At 38.7% G+C, this 22,783-nt stretch overlaps 1 protein-coding gene and 1 long non-coding RNA gene across 2 annotated transcripts; both read left to right on the forward strand.

The window, feature by feature from the left end:
- The first annotated feature begins 2,942 nt into the window (after window positions 1-2,942).
- Window positions 2,943-4,773, forward strand: LOC110761534 (uncharacterized). Its single transcript, XR_002527395.2, has 3 exons — window positions 2,943-3,606; window positions 3,694-3,762; window positions 4,318-4,773. It is a non-coding gene; the product is annotated as an uncharacterized LOC110761534 (long non-coding RNA).
- Window positions 4,774-9,053: 4,280 nt separating this feature from the next.
- On the forward strand, window positions 9,054-10,649 carry LOC110761524 (uncharacterized). The gene has a single exon (XM_021964007.2). It carries the CDS (start codon window positions 9,056-9,058, stop codon window positions 10,592-10,594), a length of 1,539 nt encoding a protein of 512 aa, XP_021819699.2. The 5' UTR covers window positions 9,054-9,055; the 3' UTR covers window positions 10,595-10,649.
- The last annotated feature ends 12,134 nt before the right edge of the window (window positions 10,650-22,783 follow it).

Raw genomic sequence — 22,783 nt, forward strand, 5'->3', positions numbered from 1 at the left:
TGGGACCATATGGCATAGTTGGTGCCATCCAACTTGATGCCAATTTGTGCCACGGAAGATTCATAGGTTATAGTCTGAGTCGGGATCTGGTTATGGGCCTGATTCAGTAACTTGGTGTCTGCCGCGCAAATCTCACGGCCTGGAGTTCTGGGCCGAGGGGATGTGCGTTGACACGGGGTTTCCTGCTTTTGGGTGAGGTGCGGTTGTGCGCGGGCGTGCCAGCACGGTCTACCGTGCGTTGATGTGTTGATGAGTGTTGGGTGGATAAATGGTGCGCCTGTTTGATCTGTCTTCCTAGTCAAACGATTGTAGCCGAGAGAGGAACTGGTGTCGGCTGTTAGGTTCACGGCCTGAACTACAAGGCCGTTGAGTGATGGTGTTGGTGGTGGGTTTTGGGCGATGCTCCGGCGCGCTGCTCAGGGAGCGACGGTCGTGTGATATATGGGGTGAATGAACGAACAACAAGGATGGTGCTCCGGCGCCTTGAAAATCAAGGGTCGTATGATATATTGATGAATGGATTTTCCTTACAATCTACCACTACTCCTAGGAAAGCAAGTAAAGATATTGAAAGTGCATTACAGGAAAAAATAAGTTGCTCCGTGGGAGGCTTTGTTTTGGTGTTGAACCCTTTGAATGTAGCTCGAGTCTTGTATTTATAGGAAGAGTCCCTGGATGAGTAATCGAGGCTGAATTTACGCGTAGTGGAGTTTAATTAGCGCAAGTGGGCAGTCCAATCGACATTTGGGATCGTGAAGTATGGTGGTGTGACCCCAGAAATCCCGGTGAATCTCGGCCGCCGCTCTTGATCGTGGGTTCTGAGCCTCTGGCCGTGGAGACGCATTTATGGCCTGGATAGCTGGTGAACCAACATCTTAGGCTGTCAGAATTCTTGTGAGAATGTCCACGTCTAATCACTCTGATCCTCATCACCAAATCCTGACTTCAGTCACTTCCCACCTTCCCTCATGCATTAAATGCTTCTTTGTGGCCAATGGGTTTTGCTGCATTAAACAGGCACTACTTCATTAAATGAAGCCTGGGACCCTGCTGTCACGTGATGATTTGCCTTTAATGCCTTGGCCGCAATTTTGTTCGGCCTCGGCCTCGGCCTACGCTTGAGGCCGAGATGATCATGCCTTAGCATTTCTTCTGTTATCTTTAGGAAGGCGAAATACCCTGGCGAAACGCTGCGTTTCAGCTTCTGCGAACAAGTGCCAGGGCCGAGAGAAAGGGCTCCTTCGGCCAGCTTATGGCCGTGATTTATCAGGCACAAACACTTGGTAATTTTGGAGATCCATTCTTCTAAGATCATGTGGAAGGTGGTAGAGGAGTTGGTGGAGCTGCCTCCATGGGATGTGATTGGCAGGTCTTGATCACCTATGGCGGCGACGGCTAGGGTTTAGGTAGAGCCGCAATCACAAGATCGTTGCTCTGATACAATGCTAAAATAAGGGAAATAATTATGCCTTGAAGGCCAAGTAAACTTGGAGGCTAAGTAAAACTATAACTCCTGATTCTAATTACAGTAGGAAATTAGAAATAGAAAACGAAACAAATTACAATCAATCAATACGGGAAACGTCAACTCGAGCCAACAATTCCCTATAGCAAATGAGGAAATTAAGTCACACCAATATGATTACAATCATTTTTCTTTGGAATGTTTAGGAACATTCAAATGACCTTTGTTTAATTATATTCAAAAATTTCATTATTTTACAATTATTATTTTTAATGGAAATCATTTAACAATAATGACAACACCAGTGGGTGAGATGGAGTCGTGTATTCTCAGTCTCTGATACAAAACTTCCAATTTATATGACAATTTGCTTATCTTCTTAGCCTTCCCTTGACCATTGTTCCACCGGTGAGTCGGGAACAAAATTCTGGCCGCCTAACACCCGATGCATTGGATGTATTAGTTGAGTTAATTCTGGTTTTGTTAGTAAATCTTGGGTGGGCTATGTTTTGAGGGATATTTGGCTTGGTTTACTAACCTACATGTGTTTGGTTCTTCATGGTGGTGATTAGTGGTTTGCCCATCTACAGTCGTGGAGTTTCTCTTTGGTTGTGGCGGCTAGGCTTCCTGTGTTTTATTTTATGTATTTTATGTTTAATGTGGGCTTTATGCCGAATGTGGGCGTAATGCCTCTTTGGGGGTTGTATGCCTTTAGGTTGGCTTTTGCCGTTTTAGTTTTTTTTGGCTTCCGAACATGATCTGCATGCTATACTGTGATGGTTTAAGCTAGATTTGTTCCTCTTTGTTTCCTGTTGATTTTCTGGCCGGTGTTTTAGCCCGGCTTTGTTTGTATTGTTCTCTGCCCTTTTGGGGGATTGCAATTAATTGAAACTTCGACAAAAAAAAAAACCCGATGCATGAATTTTGTAATTAAAAATTTGTAAGATTTCTTCTTTAAAAAATAGTTTAATGCAAAATATTCTATGACATGAAATCTTATAGATATTAAGAACGTGACGTAGTGTTCAATAGCGTTTAAAAAAATTTGAAGCATGCATTTTCTTTGTCTATTCACGCAAAATTAGTTTAGGATTTGTTTTCAGTTTGACAAACTTCATTGAAGTTTGTCGCAAAACTAATCTCGTTAAAACAATGGACTTAAAGGTATTTTACAAAATTTCTTTATCTAGCTAAACTTATTTGAAAGCCTCTTGATGCACGGGGAAGTGCACGTTAAAAATCAAATTTAGAATATTCGATCACGTGAAATGACACGAAAATTGATAAGTTGCTTCAATTACCTTTTTAGTTTCGTAACAGCTATATGTGTGGTCTTTGCAAATTCAGATGAAACATGTGAACGACTTGTCTGTAGCTAAACAAACTTATTTAATCCCATCATCGGCTTTATCGCCCAAATTTGTATATAAGTGCCTCCCCAAATTTCTTTCCTAGTACAAAACGTAAATATTGCTAATGTATATAGGTTCTTCCTTTTGTAATGGTTATCATTTTAGAACTCGAGAGCCAGTTTTCAGGTTTTAGTGGAAGGAGATGGAGAAAGAAAGGGAAAATAAAAATTGAGATACAAGTAACATTAGTAAAAGAATATTCCATTGTAGAAATGAGTGGCATGGGAGAAATTGATGCAAGAGAGATTGCTCTTGTAATGCAGCACAAGGTACATTTATTTGCTTGTTACTTGCTTCTTCTTTTTCTCAGTTATTGTCAATTTGCTCTTGATTCATTATTAGATTTAGCATAAATGCCAAATAAAGATCATGTTTGCGAGACCTTGGAAATTGAAAGGACAGGTGTTGATCTCTTCTTTCCCCATGTGTGTGTTGGTGATTCGAAAGAGGAAAAAACAGGGGGAAACAAGTTTCTCGAGTTTCTCTTCACGAGTTTCAGCCACTTTCCCTGACGCAAGGTCGGGGTCGTTACGAATAGGACAAATATACACCAAGCCTTTGAAGGATGAGGTTCCAGTTCAGCTCCTACTTCACGACTCTCTTTCCAGAAACTCATTCTCTCCCTTCTTTCTCCTTCAAACTTCGTTCTACCATAACTTTCATTCTACAACTCCAATTCTTGCGCCGCTTTCGCCTTTAGGATCATATGAACGAGCTCTACAAGATAAGGTAAACCATTCTTGGATTTGGTTAAGTTTCGAAAATTTCCTCTTTCTGAGTTAGTGACTGATTAAGCTTTAATCTCTTGTTTCTAAGTGTGGTTTGGGAGAATGGTGGTCACTAGGCAGCTCATTGAAGGTTGTGGATTACTTTGGAGCTGTTAAGGTAAGATTTGTTTGCCCTACTTGCTGCTGGAATTCTAGTACAGTGTACATTGATTTCAGTGAGATTGTGTAAGTGACTTCGGATGTTATTTGCCAAAGAATATGCATTTATGCAGAAATCTGAGTATGTGTTCTGTCTGGACAAAATGACCTAGTTCGTATTTATGTTTTAAACTGGGTTTTTTATGGGTGAAAAATAGACATTTCAATGAGTATAAAGGCAAAAAAACTGGGTGTCTGGCACAAAAGAAAAACCCAGTTTTCTTTTGTTTTTGCCTTTATACTCATCGAAATGTCATCATTGGAAAGATAGTCAACACCCAGTTTCAAACTGGGTGTCTGGACTGGACACATTTCGATGACTATCTTTCCAATGAATCTTACACAAGAAAATAAAGGAAAAAATAAAATAAAATAAATGACTTTTGAGGTATAGATGCCCACCACAGTTTAGCCTGTTAAGTGCGCTGACTAATTTCATTATATATATAAAAATAAAAATAAAACTTTTTCAATCAAATAGATGAATAAAAATTCACTAATTTCTTTTCTACAGATGACATGAAAGGAGGATTCAGACCAAAATTCATTCTCCAGCCCGAAGTCAAAATCTGCGTCTGCTAAGCTCTGCAGGAAATGTGGCCACAGTGCCAGAATCCTTGTAGCATCTAAAATTTGATGCCCCAATTTTATATTTTGTTGTTACATTGGAGGGATTCGAACCTGAGTAAGGAATAATCCAAAGCCTTTCAGGCTCAGATTTTATCGCAAACCACAGCACCAAATTATGGAGATCCTATGTTCACTATAATGTAAATTCTGTTAATAGGGTAACATGTCATTAAGTAACAACCCGCGGCTTCATGAAGTTTTAAGTATTGGAGCAGATGATAGACGAGCATTGAGCACTACATAAAACTGAGAAGACGGCTAGAATAGATGAGCAACGTAATAGACAACCCGCAAATAAGAGAAAACCGAGTGTCTTTTGATTCAGAATTGGAAGGGCTTAATTATTGATTGGCCCCATGAAACTTAATTGCATTCTCATTTTTCTAATGAAATTCAATTTGTGTCATTCTGCCTCCTGAAACTCAATTTGTGTCTAATATTACCTAATTTCTGTATGTGCTGCTTAGAGTTTTGTCATTTCCAATGTCTATTAATTATTGTTTTTAGAATAAAACATATGTTTATTGATTGTTTAAAAAGAAAATTAGTTCATTTATGCTATATGCAATCTCATCCATTGGATACTCTTCAATCTCATCCATTGCTCAATCTCCCTCTCTACCCCTTACCCACATAAAAAAAGTCTTCTTTTTTTTCTTTTTTATTTTTTGTCAAAGGAAAAAGTCTTATAGTTAATTTTATAAATTGACATATAGGAAATCGCAGATAGTAAAAAGTCTTTTTTTAGTTTGGTTCACAGAACGGATTTCCTAAGGGATGAGAAATGGCAGATTTCTTTCCCACGTTTGGTAATACCGGGAAAGTAACGGGAGATTTCACTTTATTTCCTTTCCCATGTTTGTTTTGAGTAGGAATGGAAAACAAAGTTTGTATAATTTTTCAATTATATTAAATTAAATAAAAAAAAGTAGGAATGGAAAATAAAGTTTGTATAATTTTTCAATTATATTAAATTAAATAGTATGGTGATGAAGAAGAAGAAGGAGAAAGGAGAAGAAGAATTCGATGAAGAAAAAAAAAACTCAGAGAAACCAGAAAGAAGAAGAAGACGGCGATGGAGCGAAAGAGAGGGTTAGGGTGATTTAGGGTTTATGTATGGTGATGGATATGGGCCTAAAATAGTATGGGTGGGGGGCTTTTTTCTTTTGTTTACAAGAGGGGGTTTGTTTTAGTTGAAAAAAGAAGGAATATCGGCCCAAAACCTTTTTTTTTTTAAAGCCCGAAACTAAAATTAGCAAAAGTTGGAGAGCGTAGGGTTTAAACTCCAAACCTCGAACTTAACCATGATTCCTCTTCTTCTTCGTCTTCTTCTTCTCTCTCCCTATCTCTTTCTCTCCTCCGTCTCTGACTCTCGCTCTCTCTCCTCCGTCTCCGTCTCTCTCTGTCTCTCCATCTCTCTCTCTGCCTCCCTCTCTAGACTCCGTCTCTGTCTATCTCTATCTCGCTCTCTTATTATGGGGATGGGGGTGGTCGGGTCTTGTGGGAGAAAACAGGGGGAGAGTGGGAGAGAAAAAAATAGAGGGAGAGGGTTGATGTGGGTTGCGAGTGGGAAGTTGTAGAGAAGTTTCAATTTTTTTTTCATTTTTAATATACTCAGTCGGTTGCGGTAGCCGACGGAATTGATCTCTAGACACCGCAACCATGACCGGTACTGATCGGTCCGGTTGGTCAACTGCAACCGCGTTGACTTTTTGGTCAACTTTGGTTTACCGGCCGCAAAAGTCGGACGGTAACCAACGGTTTGCGGTACTTTCGGTCCAACCGCACAGCCTTACCCATGAGGAGGGAAAACAAAACCCAAGTTGGGAGGAGGGCTTTACTTTCCCTTCTACTTTCTCATGTGCCAGGCAACCATTTCCCATGCCTAGACTTATCAAACATGGGAAAACAATTGATTTCCCATCCCCAATCCTCCTTTCCCATAAACCAAAAGGGACCTAAGTTTTTTTTTTCTTTCCCTTTTTCATATGGGACAGATGGGTAAGCAATTATATATATCATAGGAATTGCCATGAAAATTCAGAAGCCAGTTCAATTAGGTTTCCGCTTTATTTGGCCATTGGCCAGCATTCTAGTATAGTTTTTGTCCAAAGTGTGAACTACTACATTTTATATATTTTTAGAGAGAATTACTAGAAGGTAGGAGGTACTTGGCACCCACCCTGGCGATAGCCAATCAAAATTTGAACGTGGTTAGTTTACTTAACGCCAGTCTTTGTTTTAAGTTAAATTAAATAAAACGTTAAAATCCCCTCTGCTTTTAGTCTTTGCTTAACTTTAATTAATTCACACTTGCATGCTGTGAGGCCCGAACCTTAGTACAGCTTAACATGGGCTACAGCCCGGTGGCTTTTATTTTTTCTCAGCTTAAACTAACATTTAGCCCGGCTGCAAGAGAAAGAACAGAGAGATGGAGCAGATGGAGAGAGAAGAAAGAAAAGAAGAAGAGACGAAGAAGGAAAAATAATAAAGAGAGAGAGAGAAGGAAAAAAGAATAAAACAAGAGAGGGAGAGATTAAAAAAAAGAGAGACGAGAAAATAGAATTAAAAAGAAAGAGGGGGGAGATTTGTGTTGGGATGAGATGTTTTTTTAATTTGTCAGGTGCACTGCCCAACAAAATGTGATGTTTTTATTTTATTTTTACTTTCTTTTTTAACTTCAATTCCTTGTAAATATCTTCTTCTTTTTTATTCTTTCTTTGTTTCCCTTCAATCCCTTCCAAATATTTCAATAATATTATCAATAATTTCAACATTTTCTCTGTTTCAAATGTCGTATAATAACAAAAAGTTCTAAATATGATGAAGAAAATATACTGAAAAAAGAGTGCTTATATAAAATAAACATATAACAAACAAGGGCTTATAATTTACCCAAAAAAAATTTAGCCACCCCTGTAGGTTACCTAGTCTAGTTTTTAGTTCCTACAATATGTTGTCCAAGCCTAAAAATCTACAAAAACCAACCAAAATCCACAAAAATTTACCAAATTTTCTTAATATATTTGTACTTTAAGGTAAATTTAGCCTGCCCGATTTGCAATTCATGGGTCCGTCTCGCGCTGTGATCAATATAAATAGTGGAACGAGGGATTAAAAACCTACATGAACTAGATTGTGGTGATCGAGGAGTACTCAAGAACTTCCGAGTTCAGCAATTGTAAGATACCTGCTGTTTCCGTTTTCAGCATAATCGAAACTTGCAGCAGGTTCTTTACTCTGATCCATTGATTTTGCTGTATTTTAATTTGTTTCCAATGTTAATCGTTTTATTAGTCGCTGAACTTAGATTCGATTTGCATTTGAGTCCCTCAATTTCCAAATTCGTTCCCGTGGTCCTTTAACTTCACTTTCGTTAAGACAAATGGTCTTACCATCAATTTTGTTAACTTTTTCTGTTAAATTCAGGGGTAAAATGGTATTTTTACATTAAAAACAAAAAAATGAAAAAAAATAAAAATAAAAGAAAATCAAATAAAAAACCAAAAAATAAAGTTTGGGGGGAGTAGAAATCGGGATAGAGGGGGAGAGAGAGAGAGTTTAATTTTAATTTTTTATTCATATTTTAATCAATGTTGATACAAAAATACCATTTTGCCCTTCCCGTTTTGAACTGAAATATTAATAAAATTGGCTAAAAAACACCTAAATTTCAACGGAAGTATTAATATTGGTAAAAGCTTCAACATAAACAATGCAAATTTTGAGAAAAACACGGAACTTGAGATACGTTTATTTGCACGTGCATGAGTGTTTTGTGGAAAACTCTCAAAATTTGAACGTGGTTAGTTTACCTAACGCCAGTCTTTGTTTAAGTTAAATTAAATAAAACCTTTAAATTTCCTCTTGTTTTAGTCTTGGTTTAACTTTAATTAATTTACACTTGCAGCTGCATCTTCTTCCACGTACTTGCTCAATTTCCCTGTGATCAATATAAATATAGTAGACCGATGGATTAAAAGCCTACAAGAACAAGATTGTGGTGATCGAGTAGTACTCAAGAACTTCTGAGTTCAGCAACTGTAAGATACCTGCTGTTTCCGTTTTCAGCATAATCGAAACTTGCAGCAGGTTCTTTACTCCCATCCATTGATTTTGCTACATTTTAATTTGTTTCTATTTTCATATATGTTGAGGGTATATGATATATCTCGTCTATAGAATATAGAACGAGTTCTGATGCAGCTAGCTAGTGAATTTTATATATATTTTTTGAATATATAAATCTTTTTCTTGGATTTATTTTGTTATTGCAATCTTTCGCTTTGTACTCTTTGGATCTTGAGATATTAAATAATTTCTAGCACCAAAAACTTTGGTTGTCCCCGAATGTGAAACCCTATCTAAAATCCTTGAACACATATCTAAAAAATAGACATTATCATCATTAAACTACATTGCAAGGTGATGATACAGCTTTGTTCCATTTAAGGTTGAAGCATTTGAATTTTACCCTTGCCTATTTATTCAAACTAAAGAAGTATCATTTCACGTGCCATATCATTTACATATTAATTTGTGAATCCTTTGCTGGAAAATTTAATTACAATCATTTTTGCAACTAATAAACACTGTTTAGTCTTGTGGTCACTAGGACAAAGATGATGGCTTCACAAATGGCGAAGAAAACTGATCAGATTGAAAAAAAATGCTACGTTTCTGTTGAATTCTCGGAGCAGTGGTGTATCTACCGGATTCCTAGCAAACTCCGGAATGTAAAAAATGAAGCATACACTCCTCAATTGATTTCAATAGGCCCTTTCCACCATGGCAAGCCGGAACTGGGGGATATGGAAAGACTTAAAATGAGATATTATGAGAATTTCTGCCAACGAACTTCAAGGAAAAAGGAGGAACTAGAAAACTTCATCCGTGAGAAAGAAGAAGACAATCTTCGTTGTTATGCAGGGGCCATCAAGCCTGATATTGAATTTGCGAAGGTAATTCTAATTGATGCCTGCTTCATCCTTGAACTCTTTTTGAGGAACTGTGAACCCGAAAAGCATGAAAATTATTACCTTTTAAGATCGCCATTGCTGAGGAAAGCTGTCCAGCAGGACCTGATACTCTTGGAAAATCAGCTTCCTTATCCTCTTCTTCAAGCGCTATATCACTTTGCCAACCCCACCTATTCCAGTTCCAATCCCCGAAAAAATGTTCAGGAGAAAGAAGAGGCGGATGACCTGCACAGCTGCTTGCCTTGCTTCCAGCCTTGTTTTCCAATTTCCCGCTCGACCCCTTCTAGATCTGATGATCATCGTATGGAGATTGAGAAAACCGAACCTGCTTATGATCAACCCTGCTTCCAGCCTTGTTTTCCAATTTCCCGCTCGACCCCTTCTAGATCTGATGATCATCGTATGGAGACTAAGAAAATCGAACCTGCTTATGATCACCCCTTTCTAAAGCTTACTTGTGAGTTCTTTAAGGAATACACGAAGTTACAACCCATTAAGAATGAACAAGTGAAACATTTCACTGACTTGGTAAGATATTTTATGTGGCCAGAAAAAGAGATTATGCGGACAGAAAACATGAATTGGGAAGGAAATGGCGAGTACATCCGTACCAAAACTATATACGACGTAAGAAAGCTGAAGGAAGCAGGGGTGAAGTTTAGGCCAAATGAAGGTGAACGCTACGTCATAAAAAGAGTTGAGGACCACAAATGTAATTTCAAAATGGCATGTTTTAGAAATATGAACTTGAAGCTTACAAAATTTCGGGCCAGGTATGGGGAAGATTGCATTATTCGAAACGTGATGGCCTTGGAGCAGCTTATGTACCCAGAGGAGGCTTATGTTTGCAGTTACTTTTTGATGCTGGATCAGCTTGTGGACACTGTGGAAGATGTGAATGCGCTGATTGAAAGCCATGTTATAGTTAACTTGCTAAGCAGCAGCGACGCAGTGGCGAAGCTGATTAATTCACTTTGTCAGGAGATTATGGTTAGTGGAACCTGCTATGCAGATATCTGTAGTAAGCTTAAGGAGCACTACGAAACCAGCTTCTGCAACCGTAACATTTCGATCCTGAAACGAGTTTACTTCAAGGATCTTTGGAAGGGCAGTTCAACTATAGTTGGACTCTTTGTGCTGGTTTTCTCCATCATTGGATCCATTAAGTCTCTCATGAAGTAAAGCTTGATTAGTTTCTAGTCTGATTATTATTTTAAATAATTAGCTCAAGTGGTGGGCTGGGTAACTCGTGTTATAGCTTTAATAATTTAAACTCTCTAGAACACTTTTATAGCTTTGTAATGAAAATATTTCCAATAAGTGAACAGTTGCATTGCTTTGATCTTAAGCAATTAACAACGTTTCTCAAGATTGATTCCACAAATTATTCTCTATATAAACAGATTAAGATAATTCTATTACGAACGTTAACTTGCCATATTAAGAAATAATTTTGCATTTGTCTTTTTATTATTATTATTATATATATTTATATATTTATTTATTTTTTAAATTTTTATTTATTTATTCTGGTTTGAAGTATTTTCTAATGAAACAAGGAAAAGTCATGGCTACCCCTAAAAAAATTATCTTCTCTCCGACATTTTCAATCTCATTTCCTATATGAGATTTAATTCAACAAATTTCATACTATGGACGTTTCATATTACGTTCATTCTTAAGGCTCACAGTTTGCTTGGATTTGTTGATAGATCATGTCTTGTTCAAAGAAATTCACTTTGAATGATTGACTTAAGAGATCTATCCAAGTGAATACTTTGGCCAAATCCTAAACTAAGTTAAGTTGATATTTCACTTTGTATACTGCTGCTAACTTACTTTCTTTGTACAAGATGCTTTGCTATATATGAATAGTATCATTTACTGTACATTAGTGGTTTTGATAAAATGAAACACCACTTATATTTTTTCGCTTTGCAATGTTTTGTTTGATATCATGCTTTCTTCAACTATGGATGCAATGTCCTTTTGGTATTTAGAAAAAAAAAAAGGAAAATTTAGTAATCAGTTTTGTTGTATGAGTAATAAATTGTTATGGGGTTGCAGTGTGCCAAAAGACTCGGTTACCAAGCTCTCTAAATCTGATATACATAAAGACTCGGAATGCGCAAAGAAAAATTTGGAGCAATTGATTCTGCCAAATGTTTTAGAATTTGATGATCTGAGACCTCTCTTTTATTTGCTCAGCGTATAAAAAATGGCTTTCAAGACTCAAGGGAGCTGCAGTAAAAGACTGAGTCTCAAATAAGGAAACATACGAAGAAATTTGGCAGCGAAAAGCATTAAAAACACCGGAGGATGATGAGGCGGTGAAGGGATTTCCAGAAGTTGAGTTGAAGTGAATGTTATAAGGAGGTTGTAGCTCCGAAAGTTGTTGGCCTCCATTTTTACCATGGGTGGAGAAGTGGCGTGAATAAGCTAAGGCAGACCTCAAAAGAATCTATTGGAAAATGTTGATTTTGGTAAACAGTATGTGGTCCGGAGACAGATAACTTTTGCATCCCTATTTTTGTTGTCAATTATTGTAATGTGTTCAAGATTCATGTACCAATGTGGACATGCAACTACGAAGCATATCCAGCTTAACAAGTTTCTTTGCATTAAAATTGGATGACAATAAGACGGAAAGAGATTCTCTCTCGCTAGCGAGGAAAGACACAAGTTAGGGTTAGGGTTTGGTTAGTGCGCCGTCACCTCCTCTTCAGTTTCGTCCGCCTTCCTCAGCTAGTCTCTCTGCCCTCGCGCCTTCGACCTCGCCTTCCAGTGCACCCTCATCACTTCCTTTCACTCGCACTCTATGCAATAGCGCACTCGACTTTGCCTTCCTGCATCATCGTCGCATGCCCTCCCCTTCCAATGTCGTCGTCGCGCTCCCTCACCTTCCAACGTCGTTGTCGTCCCTCTTCAACAACCCTCTCTTCGAGGGTTTGAGCCGCTGCCATGTCTTCTCCGGTTATTGCTCCCGATGAAATAGTTGATGAGATCAAATGCTCTTTTGGAAGTCGATTGGTTCTTACATCACGCGAACTCGCTAGTGTGGTCATTGGGTCCTCTGATGTCTCTGATCGCTTCGTTATAGTTTTATCTATAGTCTCATGGCTCAAGTGTTTTGAGTTCAACCTATCAACTGAGATAGTTTTATAAAAACTTTCTCGCAGTTATGGAAAGGCTCTGAGGATGCTTCTATTAATTAAGGAAGTTGACACCAATCGTTTTTGGGTGTGCTTCGTCAGTGATTGAGACAAAAAAACGAATTCTTGATATGGAACCTTTGGGCTTTTCAGCGGTCTCTGATCTTAGTGATGGATCTTCTGGATGATGGTTGTTTGCATTCCTTATCTCTTTCTCTAGTACGTTTTGGGTTCAATTGCAAGGAGTCCCTGGATTTTGTATGACGGTTGCAGTTGCTGAGGCTATTAGCGCTACCCTGGGTGGACAACCGTAATGGCACTGATTGTGTAAGGCGTTTCGTTCGCATTCATGTGTGCTTTGACGACATGCTTCCTCTTATTCGTCGGACACCGGTTATCTTTCCAAAAGTAAGAGATAAGACGGTATAGTTTAAATATGGGGTAAATTACTCAAATGGTTCTCAAATTTATACCCGATTTACATATTGGTCCGTCAATTAAATTATTCGTTCAAATGGTCCATCAACTCTATATTATTCGCTCCATTGATCCCACCGTCTAATTTTCTGCTAGATTTAACCAAATTTTAGGGTAAATATGACTTTTCATAATTAACAAATAAAAATAAGGTTACAACAAATACAAAATTAGAAAATTTTGAAGAAAATGAGATTAAAAAAAAAAAATTATAATCCTAAGAACAGACCCAGAACTCACCCCCTCTTCGCCTCCTCTTGCAGTTTTCTCCTCTTATTCTCCCATGACCACCCTCCACTCCCATACAAATCCTCACCCCACCTCCGCTCTTTTCTTTTTTACCCCTGAACTTACCCCTGGGGGGTTTTCTTCTCATGCCATTCCCCCATGACCACCACCTTTCTCTTCCAGTTGTAAAACAATCCACAACCAAAAGCTAAATTGTTCAAATTTGTTAGTACTTTGATCATTTATGGGACAATTTTAGCAAATACAAACTTCCCAACTTGTAGAAGCAATAGCAAGCATTGGCTAAGAGGATCTATGCCCCAGCCATCTTGGTGGAGGTGGGGTTGATGCCCCATGCTACCCAGCCGTTAGATTGGGAGGGCGTAGAGACAAAGGCGATGGATAGAGAGGAGTTGGAGGTATTGTAGGTCCAGTGGAGGTAGGAGCTGAAGATGGGGAGGTCGGGTGAGACTAGCAGAGCTAGGAAGGAAGAGAGGAAGAAGAAGAAAAAGAAGAAGGAGAGAGAGAGAGAGAGAGAGTTGATGGACGAAATGACCAATTTGCCCTCATATTTAATGGAAACATTGACAGAGTGTAACGACAGGACCAATGGAGCGAATAATATAGAGTTGATGGACCATTTGAACGAATAATTTAATTGAGGGACCAAAATGTAAATCGGGTATAAGTTTGAGGACCATTTGAGTAATTTACCCTTAACTATGAATATATTCCGCAATATTATTTTACTTGTGGCAAAATTGGTCATCCTACCCAAATGAGACGTTGTGAAAGAACCTATTCAAATTGGAATGACTGTGCAATTGAATCCTTCTCTTATGTTTATACTCCTTTTTCACATTATTAGATCATGGAATTCAATTGTCAATATCCTAATGCGAGTCATTCCTTTTATATGATTATCCTGGTAAGATTTGAAGACTTCATCTTTCAAGTCTTATCCACTACTCTACGCAGAGATTTGACTAATCATATCTTGGAGTATTCTCTCTCCTTTACTGAGAGTAGAGATTCCTTGTTATACATTCATTTACTTCCATGAATCTATTGAGAATCCTGATGAGCACCTTTAAGCTATGCCTAATTCAGCATGACCGTATAATGCCCTCAAAGATTAACAACATAGCCACAAAACATCTATGATGCCTCAGGTCTAAGGATTAGTTTGCACCATTGCAATTTATGAGTTCCAGCTTGACATGTGAGTAAAGACTTCCATGTTGTAACTTATGGGTTGGATTGCATTCAGTGTACTTGTTCTTCTACCACAACCTACACACATATCGATGTGTCTCCACACTTAATTTCTTGAGACCTTACCATTCCCTATATATAGAGTTGATACTGTGTGTACTGGTCTTTGCAGAATATTGACGCCCAATCAATATTCCTATGACCAGGAAAATATTCAGGATTCAGGGATGATGAGAAGTCTCCATGTATGCAATCTCATTACATAGCTCTCATATCCACTTATGCATTCCTTGGACTATGGTTGTTCTACATATTGAAAGATAATATAGGATGATTAAATGTATAAAACAACCTTTCTTGCCCATTGATAACATAATATGTCTTTTATCAAAGATGTCCTTAACTCTAACTATTACATAATTAGTTGTCTTTAAGGGCATATTTCTAACAATCTCCCACTTGCACTTTAAAGCCAATCTGACATGTATCTAAAACCCATCTTCTCCATGTGTCGGTCCAGCTGAAGCTGACTCATAGGCTTTGTGAGTGGATCTGCTATGTTGTCTGTTGAAGCCACCTTGAGCACGCTAATATCTCCATCAGCAACATATTCCCTGATTAAGTGATAGCGCCTCTGAATGTGCTTGGATCTTTGATGAGACCTTGGTTCCTTGGCTTGTGCTATAGCCCTATTGTTGTCACAGTATAAAATGACTGGTAACTCAATGCATGGAACCACTCCAAGTTCAGTAATGAACTTCTTCATCCAGATCGCTTCCTTTGCTGCTTTCGAAGCAGCTATGTACTCTGCTTCAGTTGTGGAGTCCGCAGTGGTGCTCTGCTTGCAACATCTCCAACGGATTGCCCTTCCATTCAATGTGAACACATATCTAGAAGTGGATTTACGATCATCAACATCAGAGGTACTTTAACACAGTCTTTACATCACTCCAGTGTTCTGATCCTGGGTTTGATTAATATCTTCTTGTGATGCTCACAGCATAGCTGATATCAAGCCTCGTACACAGCATGACACCCATTAGGCTCCCAATTAGGGAGGCATATGGGATCCTGCTCATCTGTATCACTGCTTCTAGGGTTTTAGGGCTCATTGTCACATCCAGGATCGCTCCGCCATAGCACAATATTGTCCGCTTTGGGCCCCCCTCTCTGCCCTCTTTGAACTCACGAGCAACTTCCCAGTGAGTCACCCATCCTAGGATTACTCTAGCCCCAACTTGCTTAACTTCGGAGTTCCCATGAATCCGAAGCCATTGAGCTAGGTGGGCATGTGGAATGTTACAATCCTCCCCCCTTAGGGGCCCGACGTCCTCGCCGGCACACTCGCACCACACGGCAGAGTGGCTCTGATACCATTTTATCACATCCCAGATTGGCTCTACCGTAGCACGATATTGTCTACTTTGGCCCCCCCTTGCCTTCACGGTTTTGTTTCTGGGAACTCACGAGCAACTTCCCAGTAGGTCACCCATCCTGGGATTGCTCTAGTCGAAACTCACTTAACTTCGGAGTTCCCATGAATCCGAAGCCAGTGAACTCTCAAAAGGCCTCGTGCTAGATGGAGGTGGGCATGTACATATAAGGCACATCAACCCCTCTCCGTTGGTCAATGTGGTCTGATACCATTATGTCACATCCCGAATCAGCTCCACCGTAGCAAGATATTGTCCACTTTGGGCCCCCCTCTCTCCCCTTACGGTTTTGTTTCTGGGAACTCATGAGCAACTTCCCAGTGGGTCACCCATCTTGGGATTGCTCTAGCCCTAACTTGCTTAACTTCGGAGTTCCTATGAATCCGAAGCCAGTGAGCTCCCAAAAGGTCTCGTGCTAGATGGAGGTGGGCATGTACATATAAGGCACATCACCCCCTCTCCGTTGGTCGATATGAGATGTTACACTCATGCTCTTAGACAGGTGAATACCATGTCTGATTGGCAGAAAACCCCTCTTGGAATGTTCCATTTTGGAATCTTCTGAGCACTTTGTCCACATACAGGGATTGAGATAATCCAATTAGTTTTCTCGATCTATCCCTATAGATCTTGATACCCAGTATGTAAGATGCATTTCCCAGGTCCTTCATTAAGAAGGTCTTTGATAACCATAGTTTCATAGAGGTCAACATGCCTATGTCGGTTCCAAACATTAATATGTCATCTACATATAATACGACTGCGCTCCCACTATTTTTCTTGTATACACAAGGTTCATCTTCATTTTGGCTAAAACCATAACCTTTAACGGCTTCATCAAAACAAATGTTCCAACTCCTTGAAGCCTACTTCAGTCCATAGATTGACCTTTGAAGTTTGCATACTTTCTTCTCTTCATGTTTAGATATGAATCCTTCAGGTTGATCCATGTAGATTTCTTCCTGAAGGTGGCTATTCAGAAAAGCCGTTTTCACATCCATTTGCCATATCTCATAGTCATAATATGCTGCTATGGCGAGAAGTATGCGGATGGATTTTATCATTGCTACAGGAGAGAAAGTTTCTTCATAGTTAATTCTCTCTCTTTGTCTGTAGCCTTTAGCTACTAATCTAGCTTTATAGGTCTCCACCTTGCCATTTGATCCCTTCTTCCTCTTGAAGACCCATTTGTTTCCTATTGGTACAATACCTTAGAATGGGTCGACCAGAGTCCAGACTTGGTTGGCATACATAGAATCCATCTCAGACTTCATGGCTTTATGCCATTTCTTTGAGTCAATGTCCAACATTGCCTTCGTGTAGGTTTCAGGATCTTCCATGTCATCTCCCAGGTGCTTTATCACCTACGTGAAGGATCTTCCATGTCATCTCCCATGGTGTAAGCCCAGCTATCTATCAGGTGCTTTACTGGTCCCTTTAGACCTACGTGAAGGTTGGGTGAGTGTGGGTAAAGGGACCGGATTGTCAACTGGATCAGACTCTACTTCAGGTTCATGAGGCTCTCCAAACTCTTCCTTGAGCTCAACCTTTTGCACACAGGTGTCATCCAATGCAAAATCAATCGAAAGAAATCTTGCAATCTTGCAACAAACACCTTTTGTTTGTTTGGATGGTAGAAGTAGTATCCTAAAGTTTCCTTTGGATATCCAATGAATCTACACATTTCTAATCTAGTGTCTAGCTTGTCAATATCATGCTTCTTGACATAAGCCGAATAACCCCATATCTTAAGATGATTAAGACTTGGCTTCTTCCCTAACCACATTTCATATGGTGTTTTGTACACAGATTTGGAAGGTACTCTATTTAGCAGGTATGTTGTAGTTTGAAGTGTATATCCCCAAAACGATACTGGCAAGTCAGTATAACTCATTATTGATCAGACCATGTCCATCAACGTTTGGTTTCTCCTTTTGCGGAGAAAAAATTTAAATTGTGAAGTTCCCGGTGGAGTCCACTGAGATAGGATCCCATGTTTCTTGAGATATTCAAGAAACTCAGTACTCAAGTATTCTCCTCCTCGATCTGATCTTAGAATCTTGATACTCTTTCCTGTTTGCTTTTCAACTTCGTTCTTGAATTCTTTGAACTTTTCAAAGGCCTCGGATTTGTACTTTATTAGGTATACATAGCCCAACCGAGAGTAATCATTGGTGAATTTAATGAAGTAAGAAAAGTCACCCCTTGATGTAGTGGACAATGGCCCACATACATCAATGTGGATTAATTCAAGAAGCTCAGTGACTCTTTCCCCTTTTCCTGAAAAAGGCAAGTTTGACATTTTGCCTTGAAGACAGGATTCGCAGGTGGGCATAGGGACCGAACCCAAAGATTCAAGGTATCCCTGTTTGACCATCCTTTGTATCCTATCCTGGCCAATGTGTCCTAACTTTAGGTGCCAAACTTGAGTCGGATTGAGTTCTTCTCTGGGCCTCTTAGGTCCTGGCATCTCAATCAAGCAATTGCTATTTTCCACAATTTGAATTTGGTAGAGAGCATTGATCATAGTACATTTACATATCATTCAATTGCCTTGTTGTAAAGAGCATCCCATTCTATTGAATGTGACAGTGTAATCTTTATTCGGCAATGCTAAAACAGATACTAGGTTCTTTACGCAACTTGGAAGATAAAGACATTCTTTAAGTTCAAGTGTCTCCGCTGTGGTAGCTTAAGGTGGAAAGTGCCTATTGCTTTCGTAGATATTTGGGTACCATTACTGACACATAGCACTATTTCCCCTTTTGACAATTTCCTTTGATCCTGAATCCATTATCGATGTGGAAGTTTCAACGGCCATTACTGACTCAAGGACAAAATTGCTCTCTTCATAAGTTTTGCTCTTTGTGCATGAAAGATGTACATTACATCTCTTCTTCCTTTTAGCATCCTTATGGAAGCTAATCCCTTTTGACATTATATGGTTCATTTGAGGCTTGCTTTGTGTAATGTGTTATAAATGGGGTTCTACAGAAGTATCTACAAACATAACAGAAATAAAATTAGATTGTTTTGGTTAAGGCCATAGATTTAGGGTCTTTAAATTCTATGGCTCCTCCCACCTTGGATCACCGCACCATAATAGGATCTAGGGATAACACAAATAATAAAAGAGAGTCATTCTACTCCTTCACATCATGATGTGAGTTCCCATATAATTTGGCCTCTAGCTAATGTATACCCCCGAATATTATCGTGAGGCACCATTTGTACTAGTTAAGTTTTAGCCCACCATTCTTGCAAAGTATAGTGATACAATCATGAACCTCATCATAATAGAATGTTGGTCCATGTTTGAGCCTATCCTTACAACATCCAATGTATAAATCAATTCTTCCTAAGCAAGAACATCTTGCTGTTAACCCCCCATATCTGAGGCAAAGCCTTCACAAGGGTCAAGCCTATTTGGAATTCACCATGGTAGAAGGCCACGACTAGGCTTTCAAAAAGTCTATCGTTTTTCTACTTAATTTAGTTAATTGAGGGTTTTAAGGTCTCATCATAAACATGTTTAATCCAATTAAACTACTTGGCCTAGGACAACTATTATTCTAAATCATATTAGTAGTTGTACGATACTCCCACTATTTGTTTTGTAAATCAAATCAATTTCATAAACCTCTTTTATTTGAGATTTGGGAATATGCACTACTACTAACGGAAAGCCTTTGCATTTTCTTAAGTTTAGATAAATAGTCATCTATAGGCTTATAGATGATTAAGGACTTGATTTCGATTTAACATCTAGCCAAGATGTCGGATCTAAGGCCTTTGGAAAGAGGTTGATTTTATTACGTGCCTTAACTACTTAAAACATTCATGGTTGTTATTGGGTTTGGACCCATTTATAATACAAGTAATCTTGACTTGATTATTCCTTCTTCCCTATAACTATTTGAGAATAGAGAAATTGAGATAGAGAACTTAATTTACAAACCAATAAATCAAACCTATTCCATTCATCTAATGAATAATTGGCCAATCACATTGTGTCATGTATTTGTGTTCATAAGTCCATAATCATCTCTTTGATTATTTTATCTCATTAGATAATAAATCTAATTCTAAAATTTGTTATTGGATAATATGGGCTTAATGCAAAAATCCTTTTTCAAATCTTTATGACTCTTCATAAATCACACAAAAATCCTAAATTCATGCAAAAATCATATCCATGCTTAGAATTTCAAGACTAACACAACCATGTAAACATTTCACACATGGACACACACAAGACCCAAAAAGCCCCTCTTTGTCGCCACCCCCATTGGTGTCATCTCTTGATTTTTCTTTTCGTAGTCCTACTCATTCATCCTATATCCTATATCTCATATCCTATGAATAAGTGGCATGAAAAAGAAAATCTAACACATATATCACATAAGTTTGAAAACAAGCCCATATTAAAACCAATAACCAAAATAAAAGGCTCAAAGAGACTAGACCTTGGCTATTGATACCACTTGAAGGAAACATGCATCTAATGCTTAGGAAATGAACTTTAGCCACAACCTATACAACAAAAACATTCTAAATTGCGGATTCATTTTGTTTATACTAGTTGAGCTAAACCTTTTTCATTTTAAACCAAGTATCTTAGCCTAGTCTCTTTGAACACAAATAGAAAAAAGAAAAAGGGAATAGATATTTACCCTTGATGACCTTTTCGTGATTTCTCAAGAATGAACAACTTTGTTGGAAAGGCCTTTTGTTTCTATTGATTTTGACTCCTTCACCTTAAGCTCCAAGATTGGAGTCCTCTACCTCACCACACCAAATGCTCCTAGAGATGAAGAGAAGGCAATCAAGAAGTAAGGATGCTAGTCTACTTCTTGATTGGATCAATATTTTGGTTTATGGAAGATGAGATACAAAGAAGATCACTCATCAACCAAAGTAGGAAACCAAAAACCCCTTGCTAGGTTTTCTCCAAAATTTAGCTTATATAGGACAACACAAAAGGCAAGGGAATTTGGGTGGGTATTTGGGGCTCCATTTGGTCCATGGGTCATGTAATCTTATGCCACTTATCCCTTGGGTGTAAGACCCGTGTCTTGGGGAAACAAGAACGGTGAGCAATCCCACATCGCTTGGGGAGGGAAAAGTGAAGTGCCTTATATGTGTGGGCACCTATCTTCCTAGCAAGAGGCCTTTTGGGCAAGATAGCATTAGCTTGAGCCCAAGAACAAAATCGTGAGGGGGGAGGCCCAAAGCGGACAATATCTTGCTAGGGGAGTCGGGTCGTGACAAAATGGTATCAGAGCTGGACCCCGATCGGAAGTGTGCCAGCGAGGAAGCTGGGCTCCAAGGGGGGTGGATTGTAAGACCCGTGTCTTGGGGAAACAAGAACGGTGAGCAATCCCATATCGCTCGGGGAGGGAAAAGTGAAGTGCCTTATATGTGTGGACACTTCTCTTCCTAGCAAGAGGCCTTTTGGGCAAGATTGCATTAGCCTTAGCCCAAGAACAAAACCATGAGGGGGGAGGACAATATCTTGCTAGGGGAGTCGGGTCGTGACATTGGGCCCAATAGCCTTTTGGGCTATTTTGTCCCTTTCCTTTTAAATCATATTTAAAAGCCCAATCTAATATTTCTATATGTCAATATTAATTCCATGATTAATCATTTAATTATAATTTAACTATTAAATTATATATAATCTTACTTAATTGACCCGGTTGAACTATTTGGCTTTGGTCAATTGCTCTGGTCAACATGTTGACTTTTGACCGTTGACTTTGACATTTGATTAACCACCATTGACTTGTGTCTCCTCATTTCATTTCTCCTCATTTGTACCTCTAATCACATTCTTTGGGTGTGCAGATCCGTAGGTTCCCTATAGCAAGGTAATGGGTTGACTCAACTCCTCAGAGATGATACACGAATTAAATTCCATAATTTAATTCTTCCTATTAATAAAGGTTAATCGAAACCTTTTACAACATCCACAAACTATGGTTGTCGCCTAGCAGCAAGTCATGGTTATCCGAGCTAAATGAGACGTTGTGAAAGAACCTATTCAAATTGGAATGACCGTGCAATTGAATCATTCTCTTATGTCTATACTCCTTATTCACATTATTAGATCATGGAATTCGATTGTCAATATCATAATGTGAATCATTCCTTTTATATGATTATCCTGGTAAGATTTGAAGACTTCTTCTTTCAAGTCTTATCCACTACTATGCGCAGAGATTTGACCACTCATATCTTGAAGTATTCTCTCTCCTTTACTGAGAGTAGAGATTCTTTGTTGTACATTCATTTGCTTCCATGACTCTATTGAGAATCATGATGAGCACCTTTAAGCTATGCCTAATTCAGCATGACCGTATAGTGCCCTCAAAGATTAACAACATAGCCACAAAACATCTATGATGCCTCAGGTCTAAGGATTACTTTGGACCATTGCAATTTATGAGTTCCAGCTTGACATGTGAGTAAAGACTTCCATGCTGTAACTCATGTGTTGGATCGCGTTCAGTGTACTTGTTCTTCTACAAGCACCTACACACATATCGATGTATCAACACACTTAATTACTTGAGACCTTGCCATTCCCTACATATAGAGTCGATACTGTGTACTGGTCTTTGCGGAATATTGATGCCCAATCAAGATTCCTATGACAAGGAACATATTCAGGATTTAGGGATGATGAGAAGTCTCCATTTATGCAATCTCATTACATAGCTCTCATATCCACTTACGCATTCCTTGGACTATGGTTGTTCTACATATTGAAAGATAATATAGGATGATTAAATGTATAAAACAACCTTTCCTGCCCATTGATAACCTAATATGTCTTTTATCAAAGATGTCCTTAATTCTAACTA

The sequence above is a fragment of the Prunus avium genome, chromosome 2 (genome assembly GCF_965620075.1).
Source record: "Prunus avium chromosome 2, drPruAviu1.hap1.1, whole genome shotgun sequence".
Taxonomy (NCBI): Eukaryota; Viridiplantae; Streptophyta; class Magnoliopsida; order Rosales; family Rosaceae; genus Prunus; species Prunus avium.